Source organism: Xenopus tropicalis, chromosome 6 (genome assembly GCF_000004195.4).
Source record: "Xenopus tropicalis strain Nigerian chromosome 6, UCB_Xtro_10.0, whole genome shotgun sequence".
In the NCBI taxonomy this organism is placed as follows: Eukaryota; Metazoa; Chordata; class Amphibia; order Anura; family Pipidae; genus Xenopus; species Xenopus tropicalis.
Window position 1 is genome coordinate 97,638,520 of NC_030682.2, and position 26,571 is coordinate 97,665,090.

General features: G+C 38.0%; 1 protein-coding gene across 2 annotated transcripts in view; it reads right to left on the bottom strand.

The window, feature by feature from the left end:
* atp9b (ATPase, class II, type 9B) overlaps positions 1–26,571 on the bottom strand; it is a 148,059-nt gene that overhangs the window by 62,193 nt on the left and 59,295 nt on the right. For both annotated transcript variants that reach the window (XM_031903753.1, XM_002936443.5), the window contains exons 9-11: positions 26,245–26,325; positions 22,342–22,417; positions 12,792–12,868 (exon numbers count right to left, since the gene is read on the bottom strand). In XM_031903753.1, the coding sequence (XP_031759613.1) occupies positions 12,792–12,868; positions 22,342–22,417; positions 26,245–26,325 (234 nt within the window). The remainder of the gene's footprint in view (positions 1–12,791; positions 12,869–22,341; positions 22,418–26,244; positions 26,326–26,571) is intronic.

A 26,571-nucleotide genomic window follows, 5' to 3' on the forward strand; every position in this document is an offset into this window, starting at 1 on the left:
TTCCCTGTCCCCGCCTGGTTTTACGTTTCCGGTGTACCCTATCGATTGTTCTACTCGATTTCTTTTCAAACGAGGTCTGTCTTGTGGAGTGATACTCTCTAAAAAATCAGTCCTAAGTCTAGTTGATCTTCTTGATTGGGTTTCGGTGTCAGTATCAGAAGTGTCTAGTTCTTTATCTAACTTCCTAGGGGCATGACTGGTTTTGTGAGGCCAGATATATACCGAACCCGTTTCAAAATCCTGTTGGTCCCTTAGCAATTTCCGTTTTTTCCGTTCAATGACTATAGATTCGTATTTATCTATCTCTGTCATTAATCTCTCATAACTTCTATGAATTTCTATATTCTTGCTATCTAGCTCTTGTTGAATGTTCTCTATTTCTCTTTCTAATTTTTCCAGTTTCTCATGTTCATTAATTATTAGTATATTCATTAATTCTAAGGAACAGGTAGTCAGGGTTTCTTCCCATTTTTCTTTTAAATCTTTATTACCCAACTCAAATGACGGAAAAGTATGTATCCTCAGACCTCTGGGGACTAAGCCTTGTTTCACATATTGTTCAAAGAAACTTTACCTACCTGTAGTACAATAAAGAGTATAAGGAGGACAGGTTGACGGGCAGCATTTAATTTAGTGTATGTTTGCAGCCCTGTCCCTCAATACGATGCCAAATCTATGTGCATCTTCGCAACAATTAATCTCCATCTATGTTGAAGTAATATAGCGTGTCGAAGGTTTGGGTGGGACTTAGCTAGGGGAACTAGAACTCACGCAAATATTTAGCTAAGTGAGAATGACGCATGATGGATGTTGATTCCTGATTGTTATCGAGGCTGATTCCTACCCACCTAAGAAACCTTTGATCCTTCATTATTATGTGCTGCTAATCGGCAACTGACACAGTGTGATACATGTAATTGTCCCCTAGTAACAATTACAACGAAAATTCCCAATTTCGATACGGTTACAAATGTTGCAACATAAAAAGTAAAAAAGCGAAACAGTTCTAATTCCAACAAACACAGGAAATTCTTTCTTTTAACCTTTCCTATTCCCCGTGTATGTGGTTTTAATAACTTTTTAGAAGTATATCAATAAAGTATAGTATTTTATTTTTTTAGTATACGGTGTGCCTTGATTAAGTGTGTGCCTTTCTTAATATCCAAACTAGTCTCTTACTACATTCAAGTGCACCCTAGGAAGCTATAGTGCGAGGTTATCTTTACTGTAGGTACGAACCAATAAAAAAATTTGATTATAGTCTATATAGTCTATATACTTTGGCATTGGTTGCTCATTATTTTGGTGACTTCTAAAAGTAGTTGCATAATAACCTGCCTGACAGGTGGTCTACTTGTGCAAGTAAGTGGTCCTACTTTGCTACTAGGTTCTACAATACTTGCCCTAGGACAAGTCTTATATGCACACCTGGATAACCCTTTTTTAGGGAATACCTATTTTCACCTAATTTTAAAATAAGGAAAAAAATACTACTTTAACAATAGCATTCTAAGAGAATTAGTTAAATCACAAGACTGGGCAGCACCTGTGTTCAGTCAACAAAGTGACAAGTTAAACTGCATGAGCAAACAGCTAAATGACTAATAAAAATCATGCAAATGTAATAACTGATTTCTTGAAGGGAAAGTAACCTCCTAAAAATGAATGATCCATTTGGTCACTGTTAATTAATAGGTCTACTGAGATGTTTCCCCACTGAGTGCCCTTTGGCAGGGTGGAAAATCAAATAGGTGAGCTGGGACACAAAAGGTAAGACGATTGGGGAAGAGATATTTTTGGGCAATGGACAGCTGCTACTACTAGAAAAATAGGTCACTGTTCATCATAGATTTTAGATCATCTTCAAAGGAAGTGTATTTTTTTATGCCAAGTTTAATATTTTCCTTTTGATTACTTTAATAACAAAAATATAGAAAAAAGCCTGTCACTTACACAACGCCTAAAAATCCATAGTAATGACCATCATGCAGAATGCAAATTATTCTATGGAGCAAATAAAATTATTTGGCTTATGTGTCTGCTTCCTGAGGCGATGAAAGCATTCTCTTAATGATAATAAATCCAAATGTGTTTTTTAACTTTGACACATGAATGAGTAAAATAGCCCAGATAAAACAAATTGCTCTCTAAAATACACTAAGTTGGTTGATTAAAACTGCAGAACAACAATATAAAAATGCTGTGTTGTTTTCTCTCTGTTTGTTAATATTTTGTATAAATATTAAATCATGTACAGGTATTTCTCGGTCTTCAAATAAAAAAAAATATTTCTTTCAGAAAACCTTAGATCAATATTGGTCAGAGGATCTAATAAATTGGGTTAAACAACCGTAAGCCAGTATTGTTTAACAAGCCCAGAAAAGCAGCCAGCTACATTTCTACTTCACAGACAGGGAGCAGCACATCTCTGGCAACTTGTAACTGATCTCTATGAATCTCCCAGAGCCAAATACAAGTCCCCAGTGCTTCTCTGTCTCCTCGTGTGAGCAGAGTTTGAGTAAACTGTGAAGTGTTAATTCATGTCAGGAATGACATAAACCTGGTATACAATATGACAAATTGAAGAAAAAAGAAAAGTTTGGCTTTAAATGCTTAAATGTTGCATTTATGATAGGGCAATCCATAACCTTACAATAAGTTTTCATTTAAATGGGAGGATGTGTGGAGACAACTTCCTGTGAAAGGCAATTACTTTTTTATTTTGATTTTACGATTTTACAGTTTTATGGTACTGATCCTTATGAATAAAAGTGAAACTGCTGGTTCTTTAAAGGGGCTTTTACTAAAAAAATATTTTGTATGAAAATCAAAAACAAAATGGTTTCTTAAAGGAGAAGGAAAGGCTAGTAAAGAGTTAATCTCAAGCTGCAGGCATACCTTCAGTTGTCTCAATAGTGCCCTTAAGTCTCCCCATATTTCACCTGTTCAGAAGATCTGAAGCCAAACAGGAAGAAAAAATGCTGAGCTGTGTAAAGAAAGTTCCCATAATGTCTCTCTCCTGCACCGACACCCAGACCAAGTGAACATGCTCAGTTAGTTAGACTAGGGGGCTGATTTACTAATCCACGAACGGTCCGAAGGCGTCCGAATGCGTTTTTTTCGTAATGATCAGTATTTTGCGATTTTTCCGGCCATTACGACTGTTTCGGAAAATGTTGCGACTTTTTCGTAGCGCTACGACTTGCGCGAATTGTTGCGACTTTTCCGTAGCCTTCGCGCCGAGTACGAAAGTTTCGGATTCATTCAAGCTTCAGTATCGTGACTTTTATTGGGCCAGGTTGGAGCTGCAGAGTGCTATTGAGTCCTATGGGAGGCTTCCAAAATCATGCAAAGTCTGATGTACAAAGGAATACATAGACACACATACAGACTAAACGAAAATACAAAAAAGTCGCAAAATCAGTTTCCTGCTGATTGGCTCAGATCCACATTCAAATGCGGGGAAGTGAGTTCTTAGCATTCTTGAGGGAGGGGGGAGCAGGAAAGAGCAGAGAACAGAAAGCTGCATGTCTCTGGCACAGGAATTACAGACACAACTAATCTTTTTTCAGAGCAGTCAGTGCAGTGTTTTTGTGAGTGCCCATGGCTGTATTTACATAGACCTTTCTGATAAAGCTTAATTCGTTTTTACCTTTCTTTCTTCTTTAAGAGATTTGTTTTGTTGGAAAAACACTTATTAAAAAAGGTTAGGACCATGGCACATGGTATATTTCTTTGGCATTTGGCCCACAGCATGTTTCTGTCTAAAAACACAGCCCAAATCACTGTTATTCTTATTATGCTCAATAGAAAGTGCAAGCACAAGAATGCTTTATAAATGAGAATTACCTGAAAAGCACTTTCATATGATTTCTGTTTAACATAATAGGAGGTAGCACAAGCACCATTTGTAGTTTGTCTTGTTTTTTGAGGGTATAAAGTGCACAGCATCTAAGAATTGTCTTAGGCACAGGAAGAGTGTAACAAATTAGTCTGCTGTCAAACCCCAGAGATATTACCCAAAATGCACTATTTATATGACTAAAAGAGCAAGAAATTCTATAAAAACTGTGTAAAGTAACAAAGGTTAATTTGTATTTTTACATTTTTACATTTCTGGCTTGGAGGCAAGTTTTGGAAGCACAGACACGGTTTTACTCCAAGCAGGACCTCCTGCAGGCCAGCAGTCCACATGGAGCTACCAAATAGCCAATCACAGCCCTTATTTGGCATCCCCAAAGAACTGTTTTCATGCTTCTGTGACTGCGCAACACTTTTACATCAAAATGTGGCTCACAAGTAAAAAAATGTTGGGGATCCCTGCTCTGGAGCCACCCTCACAAACTGCACTAGCTTGCTCCCCCAATAATACCTATCTCCGTTAACCTTACAAATTTAGAAGAAGAGTAAACTAACAGGACTAGTGGCCCAGTCTGACCCTTGCCGATGCTCCCCATGCCCGACTGTTCCTCCCCTGACGCGTTAAATTTATGGGCGCTCAGGGAGGACGTCGGGTGGGGGCCCTACGGGGGGGTTAGGGGAGCCCCGGGGGGACGTGGCTGGCGGGGGCACCTGCAGGGCCCCTGCACCCCCCCAGTCCGACACTGGTGGCTGACCAACGCCACCTTATAGCTCTTTATCTTGTTCTGTAAGGGTTCGCCGACATTGAAGATGATCTGGGCCTAGCTTCAACTTGGCATGCTTTGTTTCTGCAACCACTTATTATAACAGCTGTGATGTGTTGATATAGATATTTCCCTATATGTAATAAAATCAACCATGTTTGCACAGGTGCAGTAACCCCTAGCAACCAATAAGATGTTATTGGTGCCTTTAATTACATAACCCCAGTAGTGCATTTTTTTATTTTACTGAAATACAAACTGGGATTTTAACAGTACAGTAACAACATATTATGGACAGCACAGTGCCTGCAACAAGTTGGTAAATAAATAAAACATAAAAATAATGAAAAGTAAAATTGATTATTTAAAGACTTATTTAGCGCTTACAGACTCCCTCACCCTGTAAAATCTGTCTATAGAGTTTATATGCCTTCACTACCAGAAACGGGGAAGTGCGGGTACTCATCAAAACTGCCCATGTCTAAGTACCCGATCCAGTTGGTTGAATCTCTTCAGCCAGTTGGGTCAATGTCCAGCAAAGGAACCAGTAAGGAAGGGGCAACCCAAAGTAGCAATCATTTTCTGCACCTCCCAAGTAATGTCACTAAGTTGTAATGGAGGCACCACGGCTGGCACACAGTTAGGACCTAAAGAAAGATCTATTCAGCACTACCTGAAATAAAAATTAACACTGTAAATATTATTTAAATGCCCAAATCTATTTGTTTTCTTAATTTGTCTTACAAAGGAGAATGTCCCCTTTAATATGCAAAACAAAGAATTGATAACAAGCACATCTTTATGATGGCTAAAATATTACATGATAATGAGTTGTTAACGAGAATATAAAATTAGGAAAATGTTTGTTTATGTAAAAAGTGACTATAACACAGTTATAATCACATTTCCAAACCATTTAGACTACAGGAACAGAAATTTTACTTGAAGCAGCTCAAGTGGTTTTTCACTGTATGGGTAGTAAAGAAGAGGAAGAGCAATACCCTGCTGGGTGATGCTGTGGAAGAAGATTCCATTAATGCTTTTTAAAGAAGCTTTCATAACATATCAGATGACATAAAAGGTATCCTTAAAAAAGGCTCTTGTGAAGAACTGAAACATTAGATAATCATATATATAAAGCTCATTCCTTCACTTAATTTATTCTCTATGAAAATCCTTGGATTGTCGTCACTTCTCTTACATAGCTACACATTCGCTGCACAGGCACCCTGGTATTACTGCATCTTCTAAAAAGTGCAGCGATAGAGATAACTGTAGAATTTTTCAGAAGGTGAATTACAATTATTAAAAAAAACAATCCATGGTTAGTATTCTAATCAGGCACACTTCAGACTTTGAACAACTAATGTGGCCCTTGTGTGTCCTGAGGGTACACTAGCCTTAGTAATAAATAGATGATTGTGATGGACATTTTACATTGGCAGTGACTATCAACACATTTAACATAACAATCGAGAACAGTCAACGCTGGCTGCCAATTTCAGAGAGTTATTGATAGCTTTGCTTTCCTGAGGCAAATCACTAAGCCACACTGTTCGCCATATTGTGATACTCTTCAATAGATAATTCATTATTTAAATGACAAAACTCCTCCTTCAGTGCTGAACGAGAACAAAATTCATGTTAATCAGTATACGTTGTCTCAAAAATGTATATAAAAGTTATTACAAGATAGAAACAAACTTCAAATTATATCAGCAAACAAAAGAGAATTTACTGAGCATTTATATATTAAATAAAAAAACGCTTACTGATAGAAAATGCAGGGTGCTATGTGTAATAACATACAGAAAGGAATTAAAACGTGCAATGTAAACTGGTGGTGTTTTTAGGGACGGTGGGTTGTGTTTAAAATGTACCCTATGAATTAGTGCAGTTTTAAAACTGTACATCATATTTCTGCAGAACAGTTATGTGTTAAGTGTAGAGAAAGTTGCTAATTTGCCTATATCCATTTAATAAGGGAATAGCACCAGCCATACTAGGCGAATTAAAAACACACAGTTTTCAAAGTGCATAACTGGGCAAACTGGGCAATACAAGTTGGCATAGTAAGGAGGTGTAAAGTGTAGCAAAATTCACTGCTAAAGATGTAGAAAAGCAAAGAAAGTTTATTCTCATTTGACACTACCTTCAGGGGTTTATTTTGAGTTAAGGATGAGACAATCTCAGGTGACTGAGAAGTTGATACAAAAGGAGATGTATGTTATCGTGTCAGCCACAACTTATTTAGCAACAGATTAAGCAATGCCCTTTTCAATATAGACTACTAACCAATAGAAAACTCTCAAAATGTATACATTACAGCATCAGCATCAAAACGTTTCTTCTTCAATGCTCAAATTTTCAGTTTTGCTTATAAAGTCTTCTCACACACTTCCTATTCATTCCTATGGGATTTTTGTAAGAGAATTTATAAAATGGTGAACTCTAACTTTCATCTATTGATAAATATGCTTCTAAAATTCCTATAGGAATGAATAGAAAGTGGGTGAGTTTTTCTGTAGTGGGCAACTTACAATATATTTGTCAAATAAACATTACTTTGTAAAATGTACACTTGTTACAATATTTGTCAGGTGATTTGTGAGATTTATATTTGTTGAATTGAAAAGGCAAAGTCCAAACCCAAGGGGCGCAGCTGGCCATTTAAGGGAGCACACACATACTAACAGCTTCATCTCCTTAGTCCTTCTAAGGCTCCAAAATCCACTATGATTGAGCCTTTTCATCACCTAGGACCTCATTCACATTACGAAGCAGAATTCACAATCATGGTCAAGGAACAGCTGCAGCAAAGCCAGACTCATGATCTTTCAGTACCTTTACAAGACGCGTCAGACTGGCGGCAGGGCTCACAAGAGAACCAGTGCTCAGTGTCGAGGCCCTTAATATATCGCTATTATCCCCTGATTATAGCGATGGCCCCCAAAATGACTCCCCAGGGCAGTCACCTTACACTGTAGCACATCCAGATGATTCCCCTGATTACACACAGGTTACAGCCCAGTTGCTGACTGATCAATTGCAGAAGCTTCTGGAACACATCAACAACTATAGCTAAAATAGCCATCACTACTGCTGTTATAGCCCTTAAAGATTTACAAACAGGGCTGACTGAGCTAGGGTAATGTACAGAAAAGCTAAAATGTTTTACAGAGAAGAAAATCTGTCACTAAGAAACTCACGTGAGGACCTTGAGAATAAATCTCACAGGCAGAATCTCAGGTAAAGGGGGATCTCTCTGGACACTGGTGCTCCAGATCTATCCTACATATCTTAAGACACTTTACAAACACATAAATTGACCAACCTGACAAAGCCTGACGAATGGATAGAGCTCACCAGTCATTGGTCCCAAACCCTTCTTTGGGAGTCCCCCATAGTGTTTTGCTTTCGCTATTTTAAAAGTAAAGAGGCCCTGCTGGCCTGCATATGCCTAAAGAATACAACTGACTACATAAAATAGAAAATCCAACTAGCTGCTGATCTATCCCCAGTGATCCTAGCTAAAAGGAGAAAACTTAAGCCCATCACACAAATTTTGAAAGACTGTAAGTTCCTGTATATAAGGGGATATCCAAATGGTGGGTCTCCATCTATCCCTCTACGTAAGAGCCATAGAAGTGAGGGTATTGCCAGTCTCCCAACAGGTGCCAACATATTTAACCCACTATTAGGAGTTGAGGACACTCCTGTTGTAGGGACTACTGGGTGGCATGGAAGGGTCTTCCTAGGACTGGGGACATTATATTATTCTGTTGTAGCGCGACCCTATGTTAGATATATTTATGTATAAAGTATTCTCAATTAGCTTTAAAGGCCTGGATAGCATTGTACCTGACCCGAAAGGAACTAAAAAAACTGAGACCAGACATAGCTCTCCTAAAGGAGACACACTGTAAAAAAGAATTCACAACAGTGTCTCCACTTATATCAAACTATACTTATATCCAACAAGCCATTACACTTCAAGTCCATCTTAAAAGGCCAGTGTCTCTATCCTCATGCAAAGAGATTGCCCCCTCTCTGTCGACTGAACCCTCCAGGTTCCCAAGGGTCACTATAAATTATTATTGGAGAAAACTGATGGCACCAATTGCTATTCTTAACATATATGCTCAGATATCATATTTAAGGGATACTATACATAATCTACAACCTATGGAAAAAGGAAATATAATTATTGGTGGTGACTTTAACTTGGTTTACTCACAAACTGAAGACATTTTTATCTCCTAATCTTGTCTGAAACTAAAGTACACCTCTGCAATAGCACCTATCAGATGGTCCAATCACCCACCTATTACCCTCATAATAGATCTTCTTCTACATTCTAGTCAGGAGGCACACTGGAGGTTTAATGAGATTATCCTCCATAACCCTGACACACGTAAAACAACTGAGACACAAAGTCTTCCAGCTCAATAAAAGCACTGTTGACTCTAATACAACCTTATGGGAAGCTCATAGGCCATTGTATGGGAGCATATTATCTCTATAACCTCTATAGTTCACAATCCACATATATAAAGTGCCCCCTCTCACTGTTACTCTATGCATTTATATGGGGTCACTGGAGACACAGGATGTCTAGATTGACCCTTATGACCACCACCATCCCCCCCCCCGACTACATGGGGGTCTCGGGAGCCCCCAGTTTCAGAGGGACTATGCGGCAGCTCACTTAAGGCATCAATTCACTTGGTCTCGCTGAGCTGCTGGGACAAGCTAGGGCCACATAGGAAGTGAATTCAGCAGTCCAAACCATATAAAAAACACACAAGTTTAAACTGGTTGCTCAATTCTATAACAGATGGGCCAAAAGCGGCTTGTTTCTGATAGAGGATTTGATTCATCTACTCCAGTGCTGTCCAACTTCTTTGGTGCCGAGGGCCGGAATTTCTCTAGCATACATGGTGGAGGGCCGCTAATGGAAGCCAGTTTTGACCACTACCCCTTTGTAAACTACACCCATTTTTATCACAATGGTGGTAGTGCAGCAAAAACCCAAATGCTTGGTCCTTACTGCGGGGATATCAACCGTCATTCATATGTGAAAGAATTATATTATGTCATATGAAGACACACCCTTAAATCCATATGCCTCCTCCTCCTCTGTGGATAGCACAGCAACCTCCAGCACATAATTACACACCTTAGGGGCCATTTAATGGCTATTTCAAACTGCTAGCAAACTCCCAGAACAAACCCCTGCGAGGTTCACCTCCCACAGGCAGCATAGGGCAGGCAGAGTATGGCACACACAGGCAGCACTCTGCCTGCCCTATGCTGCCTGTGTGTGCCATAGTCTGCCTGCCCTATGCTGCCTGTGTGTGCCATAGTCTGCCTGCCCTATGCTGCCTGTGTGTGCCATAGTCTGCCTGCATGTGCCATACTCTGCCTGTCCTATGCTGCCTATGTGCCATACTCTACCTACCCTATGCTGCCTATGTGCCATACTCTACCTACCCTATACTGCCTGTGTGTGCCATACACACAGGCAGCATAGGCCAGGCAGTACATACAATGTCTGAGGTGTGAACAGATGAAAAATGTGGGTGATTACAGCCTGAGCCTGAGGTGTGAACACTGCAGGGGGTGAACAATGCAGGGATAAAAAGGAGTGAACAACACAGGGGATTACATTTTTAAAAAATACAGGGGGATTACAGCCTGAATCTGATGTGAGAACCATGCAGGGGGCCAGTTAATCTCAGTACTGATACCCTTTAAAGTTTACACAAAGGCAAGCCATCAAAGCAGCCAGACAGGTAGGGGGGGCCACACAGAGGGGGGTTGCGGGCCACCAGTTAGACAGCACTGATCTACTCAATAAACAAATGCTGTCACAGACAGGCCTTATTTCTACATTCTCTGGACTCCTCGTGACTGGGCATGATGTGACTCTCCATTGCTACAAATATATCCCCAGATAAGAAGAAGTGGTGGCTGCTCAGTTACCCAGTGGGAATGGATCACCATCTGGGATAATGCAAAGAAAGTGGAGGTCTGTCCATACAAAATCAAAGCATCTATAAGATTCTTGTGCACTGGTACTATACCACTAAGTAGTTACAGTGGTGTGAAAAACTATTTGCCCCCTTCCTGATTTCTTATTCTTTTGCATGTTTGTCACACAAAATGTTTCTGATCATCAAACACATTTAACTATTAGTCAAAGATAACACAAGTAAACACAAAATGCAGTTTTTAAATGAGGGTTTTTATTATTTAGGGAGAAAAAAAATCCAAACCTACATGGCCCTGTGTGAAAAAGTAATTGCCCCCTGAACCTAATAACTGGTTGGGCCACCCTTAGCAGCAATAACTGCAATCAAGCGTTTGCGATAACTTGCAACGAGTATTTTACAGCGCTCTGGAGGAATTTTGGCCCACTCATCTTTGCAGAATTGTTGTAATTCAGCTTTATTTGAGGGTTTTCTAGCATGAACCACCTTTTTAAGGTCATGCCACAACATCTCAATAGGATTCAGGTCAGGACTTTGACTAGGCCACTCCAAAGTCTTCATTTTGTTTTTCTTCAGCCATTCAGAGGTGGATTTGCTGGTTTGTTTTGGGTCATTGTCCTGCTGCAGCACCCAAGATCGCTTCAGCTTGAGTTGACGAACAGATGGCCGGACATTCTCCTTCAGGATTTTTTGGTAGACAGTAGACTTCATGGTTCCATCTATCACAGCAAGCCTTCCAGGTCCTGAAGCAGCAAAACAACCCCAGACCATCACACTACCACCACCATATTTTACTGTTGGTATGATGTTCTTTTTCTGAAATGCTGTGTTACTTTTACGCCAGATGTAACGGGACACGCACCTTCCAAAAAGTTAAACTTTTGTCTTGTTGGTCCTCAAGATATTTTCCCAAAAGTCTTGGCAATCATTGAGATGTTTTGTAGCAAAATTGAGACGAGCCATAATGTTCTTTTTGCTTAAAAGTGGTTTGCGCCTTGGAAATCTGCCATGCAGGCCGTTTTTGCCCAGTCTCTTTCTTATGGTGTGGTCGTGAACACTGACCTTAATTGAGGCAAGTGAGGCCTGCAGTTCTTTAGATGTTGTCCTGGGGTCTTTTGTGGCCCCTCGGATGAGTTGTCTGTGCACTCTTGGGGTAATTTTGGTCGGCCGGCCACTCCTGGGAAGGTTCACCACTGTTCCATGTTTTTGCCATTTGTGGATAATGGCTCTCACTGTGGTTCGCTGGAGTCCCAAAGCTTTAGAAATGGCTTTATAACCTTTACCAGACTGACAGATCTCAATTACTTTTGTTCTCATTTGTTCCTGAATTTCTTTGGATCTTGGCATGATGTCTAGCTTTTGAGGTGCTTTTGGTCTACTTCTCTGTGTCAGGTAGCTCCTATTTAAGTGATTTCTTGATTGAAACAGGTGTGGCAGTAATCAGGCCTGGGGGTGACTACAGAAATTGATATTGAAAATTGAAATTGATAAACCACAGTTAAGTTATTTTTTAACAAGGGGGGCAATCATTTTTTCACACAGGGCCATTCATGGGCTCTTTCCCAACCACCCCCCAGACTGCTTGAGACGTTGTCTGGAGAGCGGTGATTTGACTCAATATCTTGTCCTCTCATTCAACCCTACTGGGATGAAATTGTGACCAGCCATCTACTACACCATCCAGTACAGAAGGATATCCTCACCCTTCTCTTGGGCAAACCTGTCACAGAAACTGGTAAATTAGATTTTAACAGCAACCATTTTTGGAGACTTGTTTCATGTGGGAACTGCTACCAAGCACTTGGATTTGTGTCTACAATTCTCACCAGTCCATAAACTTCTGTAACCGGGTGACAAAATTTCAATAACACGAGAATCACATTAACATTATGTGATATTATTATGGAATCATTGCAATAATAATATTTAGTGTCCTTTGTTTAGGTCAGTGCTCAATTATGTATTGCAACAATTTGTTGTTATTGCACATTATATATAGCAACATGCACAAAGAAGTTGGATTGGTGTAATGCTATCGTGGTGGTTTGGAAGAAATGTAATTGGTGTGTAGAATGAATCATGGGTAATTTAGAAATGCAACTGGCTAATATACAAAAGTAAAAACACGTGACACAGCCCTTCTCCTTCCCTTTATTGTATGAAATATTCTGACCTTGTTTTTAGGATTCGAAGTATTCATTACACTTCTGGTCTCCTTTCCAGTATAAATGACCACGCCAATGACTGTACCTGAAACAATAAGGGAAAATTAAAATTCAGAATTCGCTTTAAAACTGAGAAGGTGCTGAACAGAAACCAGGCCTCTACTACAAAGAGTATATCAAAATTAACAAACATGTTTTTGCCATGAAAAAAAGCTATTTGCTTTTAATAGTCAGTTTGATTTTTATTAAAAAATTGTTACTATTGCTATAAAATTCCATTGGGTTGATTCACTAAAGTGCGATAACGCTTATCGCATGCTTTTTTGCGTTAAAATTGCCGCAAAAAAAGCTCAATTATCGCGTGCGTTAAGTCGCATATCGCATGCGTTAAATTTCGCGCTACCGTATGCGTTAATTTTAACACTTTGCGTTAATTTGCGCACAGAAATAATACTAACGCATGATTCACAAACATTTAGACGCGCTAAATATCGCATTTGTCTGTGCGAAAAATAACACCTACTTGGGGCAGGCGGTAATTATAGAAAAGTACAGTTCATGAGCTTTTGGCATTAAAATATGGACTTTGCAGTGTGATTTATTCAATTATGTGTTGGCCCTAGAGGGATGCAGCCTCCAGTTTGCAGGGAAATGGTCATTTTCATAAAAGTAGTTTTGCGAAAGTAATGCCGTGTATGGCTAATATGGCGTGCATTTTTTCGCATGCAGCGACTATTTGTGCGTGATGCATTGATTAGCGTGCGTTCTGTCAAATACCGCACGAAAATAGTCTTCGCGACTTAGATAACGCAATCGAAAAATTAGACGCGATAATATTTTTAACACATGTTATAAATAGCGCACGTTTTAACGCACTTTAGTGAATCGGCCCTAATTTGTTTAAAGTGGTATGCTGAAATACTATTTTTGAAAGTCAGTATTACAATGTATGCATTTAGTTTCATGATAATGGTATTAATAATAAACTTTACCCAGAATGTTCATTGCAGTATAAGTATATCAATAAAAATGGCTTTTTTTTTTTTTTTTTTTTTAGTACTGGCATTAACTACATTTGAATTGTGACTATTCAGATAAAGACATAAAATATTGCTGGTATAGTTTAATAATAGGTTTACTGCTCTTGTGATCTTCTTCTACTGATAAGTGTCTCTCTCATCGTTTATGTACAATGAAGCAACTGATCAATATACCCATCTTATTTTCCCAATGCATTATGTCGACCTCATTCTGGAGATGAATGTGCTATTAATATTAGATGAACATGATGGCAGACAAGGGCCACTTATAAACTTAAATATATTCTAAACATTCCCAGAGTCATCAGGACAAGAAAAAGAATTAACAATAATGAATCATTCTATGCACAGCTGTCAGAGATGCAAAGGAAAAAGCAAATTTAACAAGCAACTTATTATCACTATTAAATTAGTGTGTGTAAATCACCCCTGAATAGATACACATATGTTAAGTGCAAAGGCTGCATAACTGTATACAATGTAGCCCCTGAAACCAAGGGCATTGTGTACTGATAAAGATCAACATTCATACCAGACATGTTATAACAATATATACAAAGATGTGTATTAAAAATGTTTATTGTTTCTGGAGGCATATATTAAATTATATAACATTTATCAGTTGTTAGAATCATTTTGGTGGAAAGTATAAATATATATCATAGCACAGCTAAAAGTAGACAAAGCTGCAAACAAAGCCAACTTGTCATTAAACAGAACTGCAAACCCCAAAAAGCTATTGATATCAGAAGTGAGTTACCTCATTCAGTTCTCCCTCTGCACTAATTTTTGTACAAAATAATACTTCTTTGGATATTTACATGTGTAAATAAAGTGAGCTTAGTTTATAACGTGTCATATAGTTATGTTTATAGTAAAAATACAACTATTTCAATATTTATTAAAGAACAAAATCAGAGCTCATTTATACAGTATCATGGGTAGTTTTCCACTGATATTTTATCAGAAACAAATTGTAGTACTTTGGGTCATGTATAGGAAGAAGTTATTTTAGAGAGTCTTTGTTCAAATTAAAAAGACCTGTGCTGCTTTTTTTAGGGCCCAGTACAATACATTCTGACTTTGCCAAACATTTTATCGAACTGCAGCAGATATTACAAACACCTCTCCTTTAAACCACGCTGATGTCATTCAGTAGATAATAGAACATGAGTAAAGTGTAACCGGATCACAGCTGGGCAGCCAGCTATACCCCTGTGAAGGAGAAAGACTGCAGCTTGTTTACATAAGGAAAGGCATCAAGGCTGAACACTTTTAAAATCACATTATTTACATCTAAAATGTGATTTTTCACAGGGCAATTTTTGAATAAACAGTTAAAACAAATTTATAAATAGACTATATGCTTGTTATCATGGGCAGATTTAATTCTGGTGAATAATGGCATTTTGAGCAATAGAGCATCATAATAAATGACTGCTCTATTCCATTTGTAAAGCCCTAATGTTGGCAAAAACTTGACTTTAGTCAAATGCAGCTATTTAACTTTTGTTTAAGCCCACAGTACTGAGATTTGGAGGAACTGTGCTGTTTAATGATCTCTGTCAACATGGGAAGACTTTAAGAACCTGAAGTAAATGAAAAAAGCCTGCTCCTAGCATTGAAAGGCAAAGCTATGCAAGAGATTAGCTAAAATTAAAACTGACATGCAACCTGTTGCAGTAGAGATTTTTACATATTCTGCATAGTCTATACAATGTAGATATAAGCAGGAATGTTATCATCTTTCCTTCTGTGCCCAATTTTTTTTTTTTTTTTAAACAAAGTATGGGCTATGGATGGCTATGCCCAAGAGACGGTTTAAAGATAAAGCTTTGAGTGGAGTAAACCTTTAGGGCTCTGCCACACGGGGAGATTAGTCGCCCGCGACAAATCTCCCTTGTCACGGGCGACTAATCTCCCCGAGTTGCCATGACCCGCCATCCCACCGGGGAACATGTAAGTCGGCGGCGGGATGGCACACGCGGCGGCGTGATTTCGCGCAAATCGCCCCGCCGCGTCTGCCATCCCACCGGCAACTTACATTGTCACCGATGGGATGGCAGGGGAAGGCAACTCGGGGAGATTAGTCTAGACTAATCTCCCCGTGTGCCAGAGCCCTTAGGATTTAGAGAGTTAAGTATCCTACCTCTAACTCTTCAGCCTATGGGTAAATAAGAGGGTAAGGGGTCATAACTATGGAAATATGTATTTGTGTAAGTGGTCCCATACTAAGTAATTTGCTGGACTGTGGGAAAGTTAAAAAAAAAAATGGAAGCAAAAATACTAAAAAATGCTAAATAGTTCACAAGACAAATTTAAAATATGAATTATTTGAGAATCCAAGTTTCCAAAACTCAAATATTCTAAATATTGTGCAAACAACTCAAAAATTTGGATAAAATCACATTTTCAAGTTTTTTCAAACATAAGAATTTTTAAAACAACCCTCAAAAATTCAATTTCTAACTAATCTGCATCAAAAGTTAAAAACAGGATAAAACTCTTTCTTCTTTAAGGAGTATATATTTTTTTGAAGTCTTCCTCTTAAAGCTTAACATCACTCAACAACAGTGTCCTTTCAACAGCATATACAGGTATGGGATCCCTTATCCGGAAACCCGTTATTCAGAAAGCTTTGAATTACGGAAAGTCTCCCATAGACTCCATTTTAATCAAATAATTTGGAATTTTAGAACTGATTTCCTTTTCCTCTGTAGTAATAAAAAAGTACCTTGTAATTGATCCCAACTAAGATATAAATAATCCTTATTGGATGCAAAACAATCCTATTGGGTTTAATTAATGTTTTATTGAGTTTTTAGTAGACTTAAGGTATGGAGATCCAAATTACGGAAAGACCCCTTATCCAGAGTACCCTTGGTCCCGAGCATTCTGGATAACGGGTCCTATACCTGTACCAACAATAAATAAGCTTAAAGCCTAATGTCACATGCATAGGGGCACATTTACTAACCCACGAACGAGCCGAATGCGTCCGATTGCGTTTTTTTCGTAATGGATGCAAAACAATCCTATTGGGTTTAATTAATGTTTTATTGAGTTTTTAGTAGACTTAAGGTATGGAGATCCAAATTACGGAAAGACCCCTTATCCAGAGTACCCTTGGTCCCGAGCATTCTGGATAACGGGTCCTATACCTGTACCAACAATAAATAAGCTTAAAGCCTAATGTCACATGCATAGGGGCACATTTACTAACCCACGAACGAGCCGAATGTGTCCGATTGCGTTTTTTTCGTAATGATCGGTAATTTTGCGATTTTTTCGGCGTCTTTACGATTTTTGCGTAAAAACGCAAGTTTTTCGGCGTCTTTACGATTTTTGCGTAAAAACGCGAGTTTTTCGTAGCCATTACGAAAGTTGCGCAAAGTCGCGATTTTTTCGTAGCGTTAAAACTTGCGCGAAACGTCGCGCCTTTTAAGTTTTAACGCTACGAAAAAGGCGCGACTTTGCGCAACTTTCGTAATGGCTATGAAAAACTCGCGTTTTTACGCAAAAATCGTAAAGACGCCGAAAAAATCGCAAAAATACGAAAAAGTCGCAAAATGTTTGTTTCCAATCGGAATTTTTCCAATTCGGATTCGAAATCGTGTCTTAGTAAATCAGCCCCATAGAGTTATCAGCCCAAGTCAAAGGGGATATGTTGACTAAAAACAATTAAAATATCTAGATCTCTATGTAAAGGTCAAAAAACACATGGGGCGTAATTAAAAAAATATATAAATACTTGCTTTCAGAGAGTTCTAGTTCAACAACACTGCATGTGTCTACTCTTAATGCCTCTTTTCAAATGCATGCTCATATATACAAACAGTGCTTTAATACATTAATAAACAATTGCAAAAGGCTCCAAATTTTTGCCATAGATATCACAGATGTCATTTATACATCTGCCTATTGGTGCTTAGGTCAGGCCCAGCATACAGAAGTTGAAGCAGCAACACCTTATGCCCTACAGCTTTCTAGCCCTCCCACCTGTTGCTGCTCTGGATAGCCAGCTCAGCCCTTGTCACCTTCAGCAGTGTGTACAAATGTGGAAAAATATCTGCTAGTTCTCAGATATATTAAAGTAAAGACTAACCCCAAGTGAAAGAATTTTTAACCACGGTTGGAAACTATGGGCATTCAAACGCGGCTGTAAAAACAAGGCTGGCATTAATGCGTTGCTCCACCATATAGCTCCACTTCTTTTAACAGCATCTTCTAAAGTCTGGAAAACCATCTATTTTCTTGTAGCCAAAAATGGTCATAATTATAGTTCATTGATACTCTGAGTAGCTGAGCTTGATGGCTGTACTCACTGTAAATACTTGTAAAAGGTCTGGATTCTAATACATTTTATCTTTAACAGTGCTTATTAGTAACATAGCAAACATTACCCATACATGCTGTACAGCACACTATTCTGTAGCTTAACAAACTTACAATAAAAAAAAATAACCTGTTGAATTCAAATCAAAAGTATTTTTATAAACACAAAAATGATTTACAATTAAAAGTTTCCATAGTCTAAATGCATGTATATATCGCAATATTCTCCTTAAGTAAGTAAGTGCATTTAACACAAGTAGGCCAATATAATCTGCAGATAAAACCATTTTATGTAAAAAAAGAAATATATATATATATAAGCAACTTTTGTGTAAAGCATGAAGAAAAAAAATACTTGAACTTCTATAGGGAAAATGACACAGGCCTATAATATTTTCATTTTATAGAACAAATACAAAGATATTTAACCTGAGATGTACCACTGTCACTTTGTCAGTAAACTGAGGGTCAAGGTCGGGCCATGAAGAATTGCTAGGGGAATCATATGGGGAATACCTAAGAAACCTTCAGCTCTGATTGCTGCTGTTCTGACAATTTTAGAGGCAAAATACCACAAATCGATAGTGCAAAGGATCAGTAACAGCAATTTAATGTAAGGGCATAAGGGATTCAATGCACAGAAGATAAGGTGCAATGAATCCAGGCATAAGTGTCCATTAGTACTGATACCAGTCCCTGCCGTTTTAAAGTGCTCTTAGAAAGCCAAAAATGTAAATGTAAGAAATTGACAGTTTTAAATTAATTTGAAAAAACAAAACCCAAACAGCAGTGTTTTATTGGGTAAAAGTAAATAAGTGAATCAAATAGGAAAATTGTCTATGGCACATTTCTGAAGAAAACACTATGTCCACTAACTAATCGAATAGTAATGATTAAAGTTTTTATTCCCTAGAATTCACAAAACATTCGGTGGAAATTAAGTAGAATTCCAGTAAACCAAAACCCAGTTGGCATATTCCATTTGAGAACAATCCCCAAACTGCATTACATGTAAGTAAAAAGTAGCCTCCTTCTGTTGCCGGGTGCTTAAAGGGGATACATACTTTAAGAGCAAAATCAAATTCATACTTTTACCTTTCTGTACCTAAATCATCCCATATACACAATGACAGGTTGATCCCTAATCTGTACTAAAGACCTGGTGGCCGGAAATGGATTGGCCTTTTCACGACATAGATACTTAGGAAACACAGTATGCATCCCCTTAAAGGACATGTAAACCCCACGCACAAAAATTTAATCAGTGAACAGCCTCTTTAAAATCTTTCAATACCTGCCACTCTGGTTGTCCAGAGGTTAAAGTAACAGTAACACCAAAAAATGTATATATTTTAAAGAAATTAAACTATAATGTACTGCTGCCCTGCACTGGTAAAAGTTGTTTGTTTGCTTCAGAAACATTACTAGAGTTTAAATAAACCTTGGTGTGTAGCCATGGGGGCAGCCATTCAAAAGAAAAAAAGGCACAGGTTATACAGCAGCTAACAGATAAACCCTGTAGAATACAATGGTGTCTTATCTGTTATCCGCTATCTAACCTGTGCCTTTTCTCCTTTTTTCCAGCTTGAATGGCTGCCCCCATGGCTACACAGCAGCTTAGTTATATAAACTATAGTAGTGTTCCTAAAGCAAACATCTCAGTTTTACCAGTGCAAGGCAACAGTACATTATATTTCAATTACTTTTGAACACTTTCATTTTTTGGTGTTACTATTCCTTTAATAGTAAGGCTGCAACATCTTCTTAATCACTTAGATTTGATTCTCCTCCTGTAACCCACTCGCCTCCCCCTCAGGAATTTGCTTTGACTTCTGGCTTCTGGGCATGCTCAGTTGTTCTAAGCTCAGATTACTAAACACGCCCCCAGTCTAGCAGCCAGTAAAGAGATGGCATTGCTGGTTCCCATAGAAACTCAGCTCTATCTGTCTGCTTCAATTTTTTTCTCCTGAGCTCAGCTTTACCATTATAGTGCTCAAACAGAGCAGAACTTTTATCAGAGACAGTTGTGCCTGTGTGAGCCTGTATTCTTGGCTGAATGTATGCTGAATAAGGGTCTGTGTGTATGCTGTTTGCAGATTTAAATGTATCTGATTATGTATCAGAGGAAGAATGGCCACCGGGTAAAATCTGCTATTTGCTTTAGGAAAATGTGATGTGCTAGCAAACGGAGGGGATATATGCAGTACAAATGATGCCATTTGGGTGGGGGTGGGGGGGGACAAGCCCAACTGATATACATTGTAGGCAAATATAGGCTTTACATGTCCTTTAAGCAGTCATTTTTTTACATATAAGACCGTTTGTCCTATAGCATGTAAGCCAGTGGTGAAGACAAAGAGTTTGCACTTACATTTTAAGCTGCTTTAAATTACCAAAAACCTTACCAGCACCATGCAAGAACTAAACTTTTACTTGCAGCATTCAGCATTGTAGGATACTAAACAATAATGAACTATAATAATAATGGGCATGCTTGTCTGAAACATGTAGTGGTTACACCATCAATAAATAACCTTACAGCATAGTTCTGCTGTCCTGATTCCTCCATACTCCAGGATACTAAACCACCACCATGTTGTGAGCAGCTATTCAGCAACCCTATGGACCTGTCAGAGAACTGCTGTTTATTTCCCTGTATAAGGGCAAAGCTATGATTAATGAAGGTCAAAATGCCAATATCCTACTGTGCTTCTGGGGAATGAAAAAAGGACATAACAAATGCTAATCTGAAACATACAGGATAAATGAAACACCGTTTAATCTTGTAGGCAATAGTGAATAATATATGATGCTGGTTTTACTCAGGGCAAAAAATGACTGTCTTTAAAAATTGCCCCTTTGCTGGAGCTCCCCTTTGATCTATTATGGCCCTGGTCCTATTTCAAATGAGGGGTGGGTGTGTCCTAATGGGGCCTGCTAACCAATCACAGTCCTGCAGTCACACAAGCAAAAACACGCTTCAGTTCTCTATTAGGTCAGCCTAGCTGCTGATTGGTTCCTATCCTACAGTGCAGTGTGCTGAGTGCTGCTGACTCTCCCAAACAGTCTGGCAAAAAACTAGAATTAAACTAGAATTATTTTTGGAGACATTTTCAAAAAATCAGATAGAACCACATTGTTCCTTTTATATTGAATAATGCACAGGCATATTCTTATTTTTACACAATATGGCTCCTTTAAATCTTTTTTAGCCACAATTTCAGTCAGGTGGATATTACCTTTCACAGAATGCTTAAGACTTGAGGTTTTCCAGGTAAGGGATCTTTTTGTAATTTGGATCGCCAATAGGGATTCACACGGCTTAACTGCCTTTAAGTACAGGTACAGCTTTAAGAGTACAGAGATAAAAAATAATAATTTTTAAAAATACGTTGTATTATTTATTATGGGCTATTCAACGAGATTAACTTTAAAAGACTCTTTAAGTGTCTTTAAGAGTAATATTACAGGCTTGACCAAATATAAGAGTATAGCAAAGCAGAAACAGTTGCTAGGATCTGACCAAAAGAAAACCTGGAGTTATTTGGAAGCATTAATCTACTAAAAGAACTGGATGCATAGCTTGCAAACTTTTAACTACAATTACATATCTATAGTCTACATATAGACTATTTTTATTCATATTTAATAACCCTAATTAGAGAAGATGAGTGATGTGCTATAGTCTACCAATTCTTTCTAGAGAGCATGAATGCAGGTAAAGTGAAGCAAAAACACTGTCTCGTTTATAGAGAACAATTAAACGTGCCTATAAAACTTAAAAGTTATAATCAAGTAACAGACACCTCTGCATTTTACTTTTCTTCCCATTTAGGTTAATGTTTCCATATAGTAATTTGCTTGTTTTGATATGATATGTATGGCAATATGTTTAGCGTAATCAATATTCCTGGGGTGGGGAACTTAAAGATTTAACATATTATAAACAAGGTGCAACATGACAGTAAGAGAGAGAGTGTGACACAGCAAACTTGTGATTACCTTATGAGTTCCAAAATATTTCCAGGTGTTATCTAGCAACCTCTCTTACCTTTACATTGCATTACTAAAAGACTAATAGCATGATCACTTTAAATTAGGTTTAGTGTTTTTCCCCGGTTTTAAAAATGTCCAATTTATATACCAGGATTACCAAGAGAATATTTAATCCTACTGTTCTTACCGGACGCAACCACAGTGCTGGCCCACAGAGTATTTTCAATACTGAGACTTTCATGTATAGATGGATCAGTATCCTCCTTTAAGGGAAAAAAATAAAAATAATCTGTCAAATGAAATCACATGCCAGAAACAGTAAATAACAATATAGTTAAAATTAAACGTCCATATAAAGATACATAGAAATATAGTGATTGCATGAATAGGTTAAAAATAGGTTAAAATCAAAAGAAAGATCATGGTTTATAATAATCAAATGAGTGATACACAGACAGCACCATTTTTTAATTGCTTTTTGTAACAAGTCCCCTGAAACTTAATAAAGGCAAAGCTGAAAGATGAAGGCTATCAGCACCACTGCACATCTTTGCAGCTATGGGCATACCATAAAGGCACAGTTAAGCTGAGGAGGTTGTCAATGATGTGAAGATATAAGGAAACATTTGATAAAGTTCCCATTTAGGATCCTACCATGAGTAGGTAAAAAATCAATTGAATTGTTGCAGTAGGCCATAAAGCATGATATGGATATAATTCTTGAACTACATAATATATATAGGGGAGTGGAATTTATGGGTCATAAGAAGCAGTTTTTTGTCTTACTTACAGCCCTAAGTCAACCGAATACAAACCAGTACAGACTCCCAAACTTTATATTTATTTATACTAGAGAACAGTAGATCCTGCTATCATCTAATTTATTTTGCATAAGATTGACCATCCCAGGGAACATTTTGCACCCCAGTGTGTTCAAATGCACTTCTTTCTGGGACATCAATTTTACATAAACTGCCCCTTGAATATAAGGTACAAGAAATAATCTGCCAACTACATGTAAAGAGTTGAATGGCAATGACATTGGTGATGAGGAAGCTAGCAGGAATTTATCTTTCTATACATCCCTTGTAGGCATATGTAATGGTATTATCAATAAGGAATCATAACCAAGAAAGTAGACAACTGGATGTTGCGAACTAATGTACCCTCATCCATTTCCATAGAAAGCACAGATTATATAATTTCGCCCTGAAGAACACTCTATTGTCCTTACTGAATGAAACCTCACAAAGAGGTACTCACTGAAAGCTTGTGTGGTTTTGCTTCTACTCAGCTAAAAAAAAACATACGTGGTGCCAAACAGAGCCCAGCAAGAAGAATCTGTGAGCCTCTGTCCCATTTTGTACTGCAGTGGACCTTAGCCTGGATAGGCTTCAGATGTGGTAAGCACCAGTGCTTTGTTGTGAATGTCACAGTGTGTGAAAGAAAGTATTATTCTGCCTTGCTCAAGGACCCCCCTGTTCTTTTTCTTTGTTGTGAAGGTGAGTTATATGTGTCTTAAACCTTCTGACCATGATATCCATAAGGGGTTACAGTGATAACAGTGATTTAGCTTGCTTGCACTAAATTCTAGTAAGTGATCCAAAAGAATCTTTTCAGGTTTTAAAGGAATGGCAACTCTTTTTCCACATGAAATGATATGCCTTGTCAAGACTGCAGTATTAGGTGAAATCAAGAACAAAACACTTATGAAGAAAAAAAAACAGAATAATATAAAATATACTGAAAGTAATTAAAAAAAATACAAAGTATGTATAAATTTATATTTGGTGTGATGCAATGTACCATTCAGAATAAGCATAATACTGTCTCACACACAACAGCTCCTCTTTAAAACACATTTTATGCCAAATTCTTGACTTTTGAAGTACTTTGCAAGAATATCCAGTAACATGAGGAACAGGAAAGAGTGCACTTCTAGCAAATTCTGAGATTATCTTTCAGAGATAAGTGGATTGGTCCAACATCAATATATGATACCATTTTACTTGTGTCAAATCCCATTTGACCACAGATCAATTTAATTTTCTTACATCTTTAGAATTCAGCCATGACGTTTAACTCCCCAACAGCCAAATGACAGATTGCCAAATAAATCAAACATTCTACAGAAAAAGATCTATTTTCATAAAAGAAATCTAAAATACAATAAAGGTTGGCTAAAAGTAATCTGTGAAACTCTATAATTTGTGGTCAATGTAATAGAATTTGTTTCCTTTTATTTTATAAAGACAAAATGCAGCTGACTAAACTACTACACCTATAAATCTAAATAAAGTAATTCTATAGCTGTTTTTTTTATAATGCAAGCCCTCTGCATCAGCATTTACTAACAAAATGTGTTAGGTTGCCATATACTAGAAAATCCTAATAGTCAACTCGGCTAACATTACTCAAAATAACACCCATGGTATAGACATTCACAAAAATTGCTGAATAACAGGCTTTAGTAGCTTGGAACCAATTTGTCAATTACATGTGTAACCAAGCTAGTCCCAGATCAGGTTATTTACCAAACAGCACTTCCTGTGTGTAACCAATCAACTCTAGCAACTCACAGTGGACCTTTATTAAGAGGATGACTTCAGGCTAGGCCTGTTATAAAAATGAGGTAAAAGAGATGAACAAATTTCACTTAAGAGGCAATAGCAAGTGTACACAGAATTAATGTGATCAGCCTCTTTGAAATCTTTAAACTCCTGGTAGTCTGGTTGTTTAAATGAGAAGAAAAGGCTAAGTAACTTGGGGGTGCCAAAATGTTAGGCACCCCCCCAGTGACTTAAATCGCTTACCTTTTACCCTGGGCTGGTGCCCCTGTTAGGAGAAAACCGCACCAGGCCAGGGTACCTGCAGCGACTGTCTCCTGTTCCTTCTCCCGTCTTCGCGTACTTGCACAGTAGAGTGAAAAACCAAACAAAAAAAGTTGGCTTTTTCATCTACTGCGCAAGCACCGGCCCAGGGATTCCGAAGACAGAAGAAAGAAGGAAGATGAGACACTCGCAGCTACCCTGGGCTGGTGCGGTTTTCTCCTAACAGGAGCACCAGCCCGGGGTAAATGGTAAGCGATTAAAGTCACTGGGGGGTGCCTAACATTTTGGCACCCCCAAGTGACTTAGCCTTTTCCTTTAAAGGTTAATAGTTAGGCTGGAGCATCCCCTTAATCACTTAAGATTCCTTCTCTTCCTCTAACCCACTCAACTCAGCCTTTGGAATGTGCTTTGGCATTTGGCTATTAGGCATGCTCACTTCTCATCTCAGACTACTAAACATGCCCCTCCAGTCTAGCCTTCAGTGAAGAGATGGCATTGCTGTCTCCCATAGAAACTATGCTCGAGCTGTCACATTTAGGGCTGTGAAACACGGGGAGACTTCGGCAAATCGCGGCGCCGTGTATGCCATCCCACCGACGATTTACATTCTAGCTGGTGGGATGGCACTTCAGGGAGATTAGTCGCCCGCGACAAGAAAGATATATTGCACGGTAACTAATCTCCCTGTGTGTCACAGTCCTTAGAGACTACTAAGCAAGGCTGCTTGAAATTACTGCCTGTATCAAACTTACCTGTGTAAAAACAAAAGGTAATCTTTTTGAAAAAAATGTCAACACACAAAAATACAATGAACTTCCTCCTTTATTTTTTTCTTTATTAGAATACAAATTGTAAGGAGCATATAGTAATTACTAAAAAATCAAACAGAAAAAAATGCTGCCACAATTTGTTAATCTAGAACAAAAAAATAGCATGTGTGTGAATGGTAACAAAAATAAAGAATTGGGCATTTTTTGGCCATGAAGGGATTATTTTACATAGTGCTTCAGAAACCCTGTATAAAAATCTAACCTGGAAGCTAATACATTAACAGGCTGTATATATATATATATATATATATATAAAAATAAATTTATAGTGACTAGATTAAAAATACATAATTCTAATGTAGTTCATAAGCTGCAGTTAGGTGAAACACATTGCTGTACATCGTTCCCCATTGAGTCTAGCAGTCAATGCGATATTGTCTCAGGGGCATATTGTGTGGATATGAAAAATTAGAAAAAGCCTTTACTTACCCGTGTAAAGTTACCTTCAAAACTGTGAATATCAAGTTGTGGCTTTTGAGCATAAACATAAGCATTGATTGAAAAGAGATCCTGCAACAGAGAATAGCTCCAATTAATAAACAATGCAACTTTATCACAAAATAAGAGTATGTCATAGAAGGCATGACCAAAAACAGCTTGTTCATTTTTAAATATGATACCATTGATTTTCTTTCTTTGCTCATGAAACAAAATCTTTTTTTCTGTACAAAATGACACATACAGAGATTCTGCAAGCCTATTACCATACCATGTTTTATGTAGAAGTTTAATATTTGATCCTGCCAAAAGACCTAT